The sequence below is a fragment of the Lolium rigidum genome, chromosome 4 (genome assembly GCF_022539505.1).
Source record: "Lolium rigidum isolate FL_2022 chromosome 4, APGP_CSIRO_Lrig_0.1, whole genome shotgun sequence".
Lineage (NCBI taxonomy): Eukaryota > Viridiplantae > Streptophyta > Magnoliopsida > Poales > Poaceae > Lolium > Lolium rigidum.
In genome coordinates this window covers 263,314,320-263,326,413 of record NC_061511.1, presented here as the reverse complement: position 1 = coordinate 263,326,413, position 12,094 = coordinate 263,314,320, and the positions used below count along the sequence as shown (strand labels likewise).

General features: G+C 48.4%; 1 protein-coding gene across 1 annotated transcript; it reads right to left on the bottom strand.

Annotated features, from left to right (window-relative positions):
* Positions 1 to 6,807: 6,807 nt before the first annotated feature.
* On the bottom strand, positions 6,808 to 11,884 carry LOC124648693. Its single transcript, XM_047188410.1, has 3 exons — positions 10,645 to 11,884; positions 10,510 to 10,517; positions 6,808 to 6,954 (listed from the first exon to the last, which is right to left on the bottom strand). The coding sequence occupies exons 1-3, from the start codon at positions 11,882 to 11,884 to the stop codon at positions 6,808 to 6,810; spliced, it is 1,395 nt and encodes a 464-aa protein (XP_047044366.1).
* Positions 11,885 to 12,094: the final 210 nt, after the last annotated feature.

Here is a 12,094-nt window from a genome sequence, read left to right as displayed (position 1 = left end):
CAACGGCAGACTGGTATTAATGATGGCAGCATATTAGGCAATATATACTAGTAAATAATTGACAAAAAGTGCGCAGGATTGCTCTTTGAAATCATAAACTGAATGGCGTGAGTAACATGTATATGTAAGAAGAATACAACATCCTGAACATGTGAATGGATGGCATAAAGCTAACGATATATGGATCAATTCAGAAGCATGAGCTTAGATATATATAGAACACAGTACCCAGAGATACATCGACTTGTAACTTGGTGCGCTTCAGTTCGTGTGACTTCCACCAGAACGAACCAGAACATCTGCCAAAGTCTTGTTTTCCCCATCATCCTTCTTGCCTGAAAATGCAAACTCCTCTGATGAAGGCACACGGATCTGAAAAAAAGACTAACACGACACAATTTATACATACATTCTATCTCTATGCCTTGTACTGATATAGGAAAGCATGCCAAGTCATTATTGACTTGTTTATAGAGAGAAACCATTCTATGCCTTTCCCAATAGTGCTAATCATTTGACCATTATTGTCCCCACAGAATGATAAACATACCCTACCCTCGGAACGCTTCTAAATAAACTCTGGCGTGGATGGCTGGCAGAAAAAAAAAATACAAGCGCGCAGGACTACATGAGCCTGTAGAAACATGTAAATGTAGAACTTTCCAATGTGACCATTTCAGCTACATATCTCGGGAGGGGCTAGAAGTTTAAGGTAGGTGACATGAGACATTGGAATTGAAAACTCGAGTTCCAAATGATATCGCCATTTTAAACCCAAGAAGTGAATGAGAATTAGTAGCATCAGTACAATTTAGATAAAATTGGTAGTGCAAAAAATACTCATAGACCGCAACTTCTAGTAGTACAACATATTGCCTGACTGGAATTTCTAGTAGTAGTAGGATGTTTTCACCTACACCTAACTGATTAACAATGACAGCATATTTCGAAGGTCTACATAATTTTTGTTCTGATCCAAATCGTTACCAAACTATATAATGCAGTTATATAGAAAGAATTATGGTCGTCTAATATTTTGATCAACACAAAGAGATCATCTCTACTCGATACCTCCCAGGTTATGATCAACAAACCCTACTCTTTGTTACAATTGTAAACAGATTCTTTGAAAATAAGATGGCCCAGCAAAAACCTCATGGACAATGCAAAATTGCAACCCAGGCATGGTATATATGTTCCAAGATTATGTAAAAGTAACAATGCGAACGACCTAGCTATTGATTACCTGCAGCAGGGATCAGGCAGGATTCGAGCCAGGGTGGAAGCACGCATGTGACACAGGAACTGGTGCCGTCCTTCGGAGAACTCCCAATCACCTCCGCCCTGTTCATGTCCACGACGACGATGTGCTCTCCCACCGACAGGTAGATGACATTGCCATTGAGCGGGTCAAAGGCGCTAATTTGAGGCGTGGTCTTCTCCGGCAAGGGCAGCCACGGATGGTCTCCGTCGGACCAGAGACGGCTGAGCACCAGGCGGTGCTCCAGCGTCCAGGCGCTGCCCTCGTCGTCGAGCGCGAAGACGCTGAGCACGAACGGCTCCCGATTCCACACCTCGGCATACCGCAGCCTTCCCTCGCTGACCCCCATGCGCCGGTACCTACCCAGCCCACCTCTCCGCAAGGCCTCCCCTTCCTCAACGGTGCGAAGCAACCTCTTGGTCGGCGCTTCGATGCGCGCAGGCAGCACGCTGCCCCTGGGTAGCTCGACGAACCGGGGCTCCGGCCTGTCGCTGAACGGGTCCGCCGAGATGGCACCCCACGTTAGGTCCACCCACCACAGCCGACCGGCGAAGGCAACCGCCTCTTGGTCGAACCCGCCCCTCTCGAAGAAGACCCGGCGCGCAAGGGGGAGTTGGCACGGCGCGGTGACCGCGACCTCCCAGCCGCCCGTGTCCGAGAGGAACCGGAGCATCCTGTTCCCCTGCAGCTCGGCGACGGCGAACCTGTCCGGCGGCCCGTGGCCGCGGTCGGCTTGGGTGAGGACGCCCATGTGAGGGCCGCACGCGATCTGCTTGGGGCCGTTCCCGATGTCGGGGAGGCGGGTGAGTTGGCCGGTGAACGGGTTGCAGAGGAAGCGCGTGATGTCTGGGTTGTGCTCGGGGACGATCTCTGTGATCATCTGGCGCACGTGATGGGCGCCCTGCTTCGCGAGGATCGGGGCCGGGGCGCGCATGTCGTAGACGGTGACGAGGACGAGGCCGTGGGCGCTCGCCGAGCACACTTTGCCGCATAGGATCTGCATGACGTCGCTGTCGGGGTCGGGTACGTCGCTGGTGTTGACGTTGAGCGCCGGGACGGAGAGTTGGGAGAAGCCCGGCGGCTCGACGATGAGCGCGGACGAGCGCAGTCGCTGCCCGCCGGCCGCTGCCGCCTGCTCGAACATGACCCAGGGAGGACGGGAGGTGGCGCCCGTGGAGAGGGAGCGGCGTAGGCGACCGGAGACGCCGGCGGAGAGGGAGGCGTCGGAGCGACATCGCGTGACGAGACGTGGGCGGCGCACACTGCGGTGAGGTGAGCAGACACCAGGATGATTCCCAATTGTTACAGACGCCTCGGTGCACACCGCTGAATATCTGGCCGTGGCAGGGTGAAAGCTGCGTGGGGTTGTGCCACAGGTCAGCGACGTTGGTCTATGCAGAGAATCCCCTAAATGCCGTGCAGCTGTATCCTAGCAGTAGTAGGCCCTGCAAAAGGCGGTTTTGAACGGCGTCACCCCATTGGCTGTGCAGACTGTGCTGAGCATACGTCATCATTTTCCCGCCAAAATTTCTCTAGGCAGGTATTCTACTTTGACTGCTACTAGGACCAGTAGTGTAGTACTGTCGTCGATCCTCAGTCCTCATCCTTTCCCCAATTTCACTCGCTCGTAAAACTTTCGGTTCAGCCATCTCGGAAGTACTCCGTATTAAAAAACTTTTAACTATAATTTTATGGTCAACCAGTGAATTTTCATAACTCTAATTGAGCATTTAAAATAATTGCACATAAAAATGGCAGATGAGATCACTTTTTTGGATAAAAAATTATTTAAACTTTTGTGGCATACAAAATGATATCACTAGGGATCCTTAATTGAAATGATGATATGTGGAGCAAAGCAGTAAATTGGACAATTTTGACACATGAAAGACAGTACACGATCAACAGCGGACAATTCTACAGTAGCTCGCATACAGGTAAAAAAATCTGGCATGGAGCAATGAGCATACAGGACCATTGCAGAGAACGAAAGGATTCCAAATATCCAAGATCAGCCACACTTCAGAAGAGTTTGAACCAAGGATCTTCTCGACATGTCAATGCCAAGGATTAAGCTAGACTCCAGGTCGAATAACAATGCAAGAACACATTGGTTTAATCTTACAGACCCAGTCAATTCAGAGCAAGCGTCTCAAGTTAAATAAGGTTCTACATTCCACAATGATATATAATACGGAGTTGTTGATGATAACAAGATCCCAGAACAGTCTAGGCCAAGATATTCAGAGTTCTGACTTCTAAAGGCTACTGATCCATTCAAAGTTAAAGGACATGATGTTGTTGTTGACTGTCAATCCATGCTGAACTGCTGACACAAGCTAGCCGTTCTACTAAAGCTCAAGAGGTGAACAAGCAAAGGCAGAATAAGTAAAACATTTCCCAGATTTCCCCAAATTGTCATGGAGGAAGTGCACCAACAAATTCTATCAAACCCAGAGTCCTCACTGTTAGCGCTACATATATTTCTGTTGTAACATCCTTGTCACGTGTGGAGATATGTTAGTTTAGTTTGATAAGTATCCTTGTAACCGATCTGATCTGTTGTATAAAGATCAGATCGTTCCCTAGCTTCTCTCACACGTGAACAACAACCATGTACCTATCTTGCCGTTGTCGGCCTATATAAACACGAACCCGAGCCCGAGACAAAGGGCATCGATTCCACCCAAATCTAACAAGGTATCTTCACATGGTATCAGAGCCACTCTTCCACAAAACCAATCTATGAGCCTTCCATCCTCATCCATCGCCATGGCCAATCCTCTGCCAAGCCGGGGAACGGCCGAGAAGCTCACGAGGGACAACTTCCTCCCGTGGGAGACACAAGCTCTCCCGGCGATCCGTGGTGCTCGCCCGATGGGGTACCTAGATGGAACCACCAAAGCACCGCCGGCCACCCTCTCCGTCGACAAGGATGGCGAGAAGAGCGAGGTGGCCAACCCCGCCTACGAGGCGTGGATGCGGACGGACCGAACGTCCTTTCCTACCTGGTGAATTCTTCTGTCCAGGGAGATCATGCTGTCCGTGATCGGCATGAAGACATCGTCCGCTGTATGGACTGCAATAAGGTCCATGTTCGCCACCCGGCCGAGGACCCGCATCGCCAACCTCCGGGTCAAACTCGCCAACACCAAGAAGGAAGGGAAAACCACCTCCCAATACTTCGCCCAGATGAAGGCGATTGCTGATGAGCTGGCAGCTGCGGGGCGGAGGATAGAGGAGGACGAGCTGGTTGAGTATCTGCTCGCCGGTCTCGATGATCCCTATAATCCGCTCTTCGCAGCCATTGGAGCCAACCCCGACATCAAGCTAACCGTGGGAGAGCTGTACTCCCAGGTGACCTCCTACGACAATCACATGGAGATGCTCGGTGTCCCCACTCACGGTGGCTCTGCCAACGCTGCCGCGCGAGGACGCGGTGGACCACGCCGGGGTGGCCAAGGAGCGCCCCGTGGACGTGGTGGAGGAGGCCGTGGCTATGGCCGTGGTCGAGGCCGCCAGCAAGGAGGCGGCAATGGTGGACGCCGCGGTGGCGGCGGCGGACGTCATCAAGGCAGCGGCGGCGGCAACGACCGCGAACTCATCGTCTGCCAAATCTGCGGCAAGGCAGGCCATCCTGCCTGGAAGTGTTGGCACCGCTACTCTGATGATGAAGAAGAAGATCAGGAGAAGGGTGTCAACGCCGCCTACGGTATCGACACCAACTGGTACTCAGACACCGGCGCCACCGACCACATCACTGGGGAGCTTGATAAGCTCACCATGAAGGAGAAGTACAACGGCCACGACAAGATACAAGCGGCCAATGGAACAGGTATGAACATCAGCCATGTTGGTCATGCATTCGTTGATTCCCCATCCAAAAAATTCCATCTATACAATGTTCTTCATGTTCCATGTGCCTCAAAAAATCTTGTTTCTGTCCATCGCTTTACTTTGGATAACGGTGTCTTTGTTGAATTTCACCCGTGGTTCTTCTATGTCAAGGATCAGGTCACGAAGAAAATTCTGTTTAAAGGCCGATGCATCCGAGGTCTCTACCCGTTGGTATCATCATCATCAAGCACGAATAAACAAGCTCTTAGCGCCACCAAGCCTTCAGCTACTAGGTGGCATGATCGTTTAGGACATCCTTCGTCCAAAGTCGTTCAAAAGATTCTTAGGAAATATGATCTTCCTTTTTCTAGCAATTCTAGCATTGAGTCGGTTTGTGATTCATGTCAAAGAGCAAAAAGTCATCAACTACCTTACACAAGGTCCACTAGTGTGTCAACCTCCCCTCTAGAACTTGTATTCTCAGATGTTTGGGGACCTGCACCATCCTCTGTAGGTCGGTTTTCATACTATGTAAGCTTTATAGATGACTTTAGTAAATTTTCATGGATATTTCTTCTCAAGAAAAAATCTGAAGTATTTCAGGTTTTCAAGAATTTCCAGAATCTTGTTGAACGTCAATTTGGTAAAAAGATCATTGCCATACAAACTGATGGGGGCGGTGAATATGAAAAACTAACTCCCTTCTTTCAAAGCATCGGCATTTCTCATCATCTCTCATGCCCTCATGCCCACCAACAAAATGGCTCCGCAGAACGGAAACATCGCCACATTGTAGAAGTTGGGCTTGCTCTTCTTGCCAATGCATCCATGCCATTAAAATTTTGGGATGAAGCTTTTTCTACCGCCACTCATCTCATTAATATGCTCCCCTCCAAAGTCATCAACTATGAAACACCTATGGAACGTCTACTCCACCAAAAACCCGACTATGCATCTCTTCGTGTCTTTGGGTGTGCCTGCTGGCCAAACCTTAGACCCTATAACCAACGCAAATTAGCCTTTCGATCTAAGCAATGCGTATTCCTTGGTTATAGTAATATGCACAAAGGTGTGAAGTGCTTAGACGTCGCCTCGGCCGAGTGTATATCTCCCGAGACGTTGTGTTTGATGAAACAGCTTTTCCCATTCTCCAAACTTCATCCCAACGCCGGAGCTCTCCTTCGCCAAGCCATTCTTCTACTTCCAAAATCTCTTCAAAATTCATCGGAACAACTTCCTGGGGAGCAACAATGTACTGATCTAACACCTGATGTTTCACCTTTTTCTGTTCCCATAGTGTCTCTGCAGGTGAACCAGCAAGATGCAGGAGCAAATTTGGAGCAGAACGGGTCAGATTCGAGCTCAAACGGTGCAAATAGTGATCTGGGGCAAAACGACAACTCAGGAACAGATCCCGATGATGATTCGTCTGCGATCTCCGAAGATTCCGCCCCGGGATCGGCTCCGCGTCGCGGATCCGCGCGTCGGACAGTGCGATCTGCCTCGATCTCACGCGGGCGAACCCACGTCGTCCACGTCGACGCCTCCCGCGGTGACCCAAACGGCGCCTCCTGTCCGTGTCTACACGCGTCGCGCCCCAGCTCCACCGCTCGGGCTCACGCGACCCACGCCAGCATCTGGTCGACCAACCGGCACTGTTTCTGCGCGAAGCGGGCCAATCGGTGGCTCTCCCGCCCGTGACAGGCCAATCATTGGGCCATCATGTCGCCAGGAGGGGCGCGCTTCTCCACCACGATCCTCTGCACAGGCGCAGCAGCAGCAGGGGGAGCCAGGGCCAGGATCTTCTGCGAATGATGCTCCTGCAGCCGAGCCTGTGTATCGCACCAGGCAACAAACTGGAAAACGCAAGCCAAAGAGGTATACGGACGGTACAGTTCGCTACGGTCTCTCTTGCATTTCTGAAGAACCTGCTACGTTACAAATTGCACTAGCTGATAAGAATTGGAAAAATGCTATGAATGATGAATATCATGCACTTGTAGAAAACAAAACTTGGCATCTAGTACCACATAAGCAAGGCATCAATCTTATAGATTGTAAATGGGTATATAGGGTCAAAAGAAATGCTGATGGAACAATAGATAGATATAAGGCCAGATTAGTAGCTAAAGGTTTTAAACAACGATATGACTTAGATTATGAGGACACTTTTAGTCCAGTTGTTAAAGCTACTACCATTAGACTTGTTCTAGCTATTTCAGTTTCTAGAGGATGGAGTCTCAGGCAATTGGATGTAAAGAACGCGTTTCTTCATGGTGTTCTGGAAGAGAAAGTGTATATGAAGCAGCCACCAGGCTATGAAGATCCCCGTGCACCATTTCATGTGTGCAAACTTGATAAATCTCTGTATGGTCTCAAGCAAGCTCCAAGAGCATGGTTTGCCAAGCTAAGTTCAAAGTTACAAGAGCTTGGTTTCCTAGCATCTAAGGCTGACACGTCACTGTTCATTTACAATAAGTCAGGTATCACCATCTTTGTGCTAGTATATGTTGATGACATTATTGTCACAAGCTCCTCAAACAAAGCAATTACTTCACTTCTCAAGGACTTGAGTTCAGCTTTTGCACTCAAGGATTTAGGTGACTTGCATTATTTTCTTGGCGTTGAAGTTAGAAAATTAAGTGATGGTGTTGTACTAACCCAAGAAAAGTATGCATCTGATTTATTGGCTAGAGTGGGAATGAAGGATGCTAAGATAGCACCCACGCCTCTTTCATCATCGAAAAATTGTCAGCCTTTGAAGGTGATGCACTTGGACCGGAAGATGGCACAAGGTACGAAGCATAGTTGGAGGACTTCGAGTACTTAACTCTTACCCGGCCGGACATTGCTTTTTCAGATCAACAAGGTATGCCAATATTTACATGCACCAACCACTGTTCATTGGACAGCTGTGAAAAGAATATTGAGATACATCAAAGGGACTACAAGCCTTGGTTTGACATTTAGAAAGTCTTCTTCCACATTAGTGAGTGCTTTCTCGTATGCTCGATCGGGCAGGTTGTGTAGATGACAGAAGATCTACGAGTGGTTTTGCTGTTTATTTTGGTCCTAACTTAATCTCTTGGAGTGCCGTGAAAACAGGCCACGGTTTCTAGATCAAGCACAGAAGCGAGTACAAAGCTTTGGCTAATGCCACAGCTGAAGTAATTTGGATTGAGTCTCTACTTGGAGAACTTGGTGTTCAAAGGAAACGAGTATCCTGTTTATGGTGTGATAATATGGGAGCAACCTATCTTTCTGCTAATCCTGTTTTTCATGCAAGGACAAAGCACATTGAAATTGACTTTCATTTTGTAAGAGAAAGAGTAGCAAACAAATTGCTTGAGATCAGATTTATTCCCTCGGGGATCAGGTGGCAGATGGTTTTACAAAGGCCTTACCAAGCACGGCAACTTGAAGAGTTCAAGCACAATCTCAACCTTAGAAAGGGTTGTGATTGAGGAGGGGTGTTAGCGCTACATATATTTCTGTTGTAACATCCTTGTCACGTGTGGAGATATGTTAGTTTAGTTTGATAAGTATCCTTGTAACCGATCTGATCTGTTGTATAAAGATCGGATCGTTCCCTAGCTTCTCTCACACGTGAACAACAACCATGTACCTATCTTGCCGTTGTCGGCCTATATAAACACGAACCCGAGCCCGAGACAAAGGGCATCGATTCCACCCAAATCTAACAAGGTATCTTCACACTCACAACATTTCCCCAAAACGAGAATTCAGAAAACTACCGCCATCAGTTTCCTAGTCCTCCAAAACAACTCTTCTCTTACAATTCTGAGAAACCTGCAAAACAAATCGTAAGCATAAACATAAGTCTCACCAATCTGATTGCAATAGTTCTTGTAAGAAAATATACACTAGGGACATCTGAATACTTTTATGCAGAGAATGTGTGACATAAACAAGAGGCGTTTCTCCTATTTGTTCTTGAGCTCAGCATAAATACAACTAAACAGAATCATGGGTTCAAAAGTAAACACCAACACAAGAAGATTCACATCAACATTGCTTTGAAACAATGACAGAAATGAGGTGCCATCTAAACACTGCAACATGAGTTGTTTATTTTCTACTTTCTGTTGCAACAAAAAATACGACATGCTCATTTTATCAAGTAGCAAGAGCCTGGTTCAGTTTAGGCAAGATCAGTTGGTGATAATATTTGCAATGATGAAAGACAATGGCTTATCATAATGAAAATACTCGGTATGTACTAAGCTCTAATAAACATTATGATTTTTCACACTCCCCCATTTTAACTTTGAAATAACAAGTCGTGACTAATCACAAGATGTACTACACAATACTATATGGCAGCCAGCAGACAAATGCACCAAATAGTATTTTGTTAATTCGAAGTAACAAATTTCAAACATTTTAAGAGGAATGGAATGTCATAAATAATGTATGATACAAGGAGAGAGAGTTATGAGAAAGTACCAAAATACGAATATCTGGTACACTTCATTTCATCAGCTCTACTTCTACATGTAGAGTGTCCTTTTTGTCTAGCGAAACCTCCCTTTTGGCAGTAGTCTTCTTGCTCCAACCTTCAATCATGCAAACAAGATCTTAAACAATCATAACAAGGTAAACATTTGTCTGCACAGTATACATGACATGAAATGGCATAAAAATTGGGACATTGAACAAGAGTACTGAGCTGATATACCTTTACAATTATTACATGAATGAAATGCAATAGCGTGATAGGCATTCGAATAACCAATCAAATCAATAACAAAAAAAAACACCATGTTCCCTAGGATGTCCTAATACACAATACATGTGCGACGATATTAAAATCCAGAAAGAAAGATACAACATTACACTATTTTAGAAAATTAAAAAAATTCAGAGACTACAATGAAATGAGAATACAAAGTAGCATACGAGCTCCAAGGCAGCAATGGTTGGGGAGGCACATCCACATTGTGCGTGCACGTCGCAGGACAGTAGTGCATATTGGAAGAATTTTTTAATTATATACACATAGACATAAATTTGATACTTGGCAATACGAAATTGATGTATTGGTAAAGGATACAGAAGGGTAACATTTATCTACCAATACAAAGTTCATATGCTGATAATCTCTCCATATGTATATCTAAATCCAATAAAAGCATAAAAATAGGCCATCACAAATGACATACACCGTGGCAGCCACTAGGATGGGACATGGCCCATTGTGATGTAAAGGGTAGATGTACTAGAAGATTTGGGACAAGCAGACTAGAACAGTCTTAGTCTTTCACTTGGCTCTACTCCTTTTGTATCTAGTAGTACAAAATTCATCTCAAAGGATCCAAACACTACTACTCTTCCCCAAAGTCATCTCAATTTCCCTCAATTCACACGAAATGCTAGCACAATTTATATACAGAGGGGCCTGCAACGTACACAAGCCTCCAAGCACATCATTTCAGAAGGCAGGTTTAAATGGAATGTGTCCAATCTAACACATGTTCAGTACACACGTTTCAAACAAGCAACACACAAGGAGCCGTGGAAATTACCTGCATAAGGAATTTGGCTTGTTTCCAGCCAATTTGGGAGCACACACGGTAGGAGGGGGAATTCAGGTACATCCAGTCGAGAACTGCCGGTAACCTTCTTGTTAACCATGTTCACGCCAAGAAGCTGGTCGCCGCAGACGAGGTAGACCACATTGGAGTTGAGTGGGTCAATGGCCCCAATCGCCGGCATCTCCTTCAAGGGTGCAAACAGGTTGCACTCGTCCATCCAAATGTGAAGAAATGCTACCTCATGGTCGAGCGTCCAGGAGCTGCCCCCGTCGTCGAGCGAGAAGGAACTGATCACAAAAGGCTTCTCCTTGGACACCTCGACGTATCGCATCTTCCCCTCGCTGACCCCCATGCGCCGGTATCTGCCAAGTTCCCTCGTTAACACCATGCCCTCCAGGTCAGGCAGCACGCTTCCTCTGGGCAGCTCGGTGAAGCAGAGCTCCGGGCGGTCGCTGAGAGGATCCACGGAGACGGCGCCCCAGCTCTCGTCGAGCCACCACAGCCGGTCGCCGAAAGCAACCACGGCGTTGCCGATGGCCATCCGCCGCCGCCCAGATGCTGGCAAAGGGGATGGCAAGCCCACCAACTTTTCCCACTTCCCTGTCTCGGACAGAAACCGGCGCATGACGAATCCCCGCTCGTCCTGGCTCCCGTCTCCGAGAGTGAACATCTCAGCCACCGCGTACCTAGCAGGCGGTCCTTGCCCGCCTTCCGCTTGGGTGAGGAGGCCGAGGTGGTGGTACATGGTCGTCCTCTTGGTGCCGTCGAGGTCCGGGAGGCGGTACAGCTCGCCGCTGAGCGGGTTGCAGACGAAGCGCGAGCCTTCGGGATTAATGTCCATATCGGCCAAGGACAGGCCGAGCAGCGCGGAAGCTAGGGAGGATTCTTCGTCGTCGTCGCCGGCGATGGCGGGGATGTCGTAGCGGGCCTCCCAGAAGCGCACCAGGAGGAAGCCGTCGCTGCTTATGGCGCCGACTTGGCCGGAGACGAAGCCGTACTTGCCGGTCTTGGGGTCGGGGAGGGGGCGAGGGTGGACGAAGTGGGCGGGGACGGTGAGGTTGGTGACGAACGGGGGCTCGTCGAGGTGGAAGGACGCGCCCGGCGCCGGCGCCCCTGAGTCGTCCACCGACGTGAGCTGGACGAGGGCCCACGGCGGGCGCGGGCGCGACGCGGCCGTGGAGAGGGAGCGGCGGAGGCCGCCGGCGAGGGCACCGGACAGGCGACGGAGCATCTTGGCGAGGGGCGATTTGATCTAGACTGGAAGAGGGTTTGTGTGAATTTGGAGCGAGCGAGCGCAATGCCGGGTGGTGTTGCGGAGGAGTTGGTTCACGCGGGGATGTGCACAAGAGTGTCGTGAGCTTGGTCCAGGGACATTTTCTTTCTTCTTTCTTTTTTTCCTTTTGATTTCCTTTTGACCCGGCCGGCTGTATGTTTGAATTCC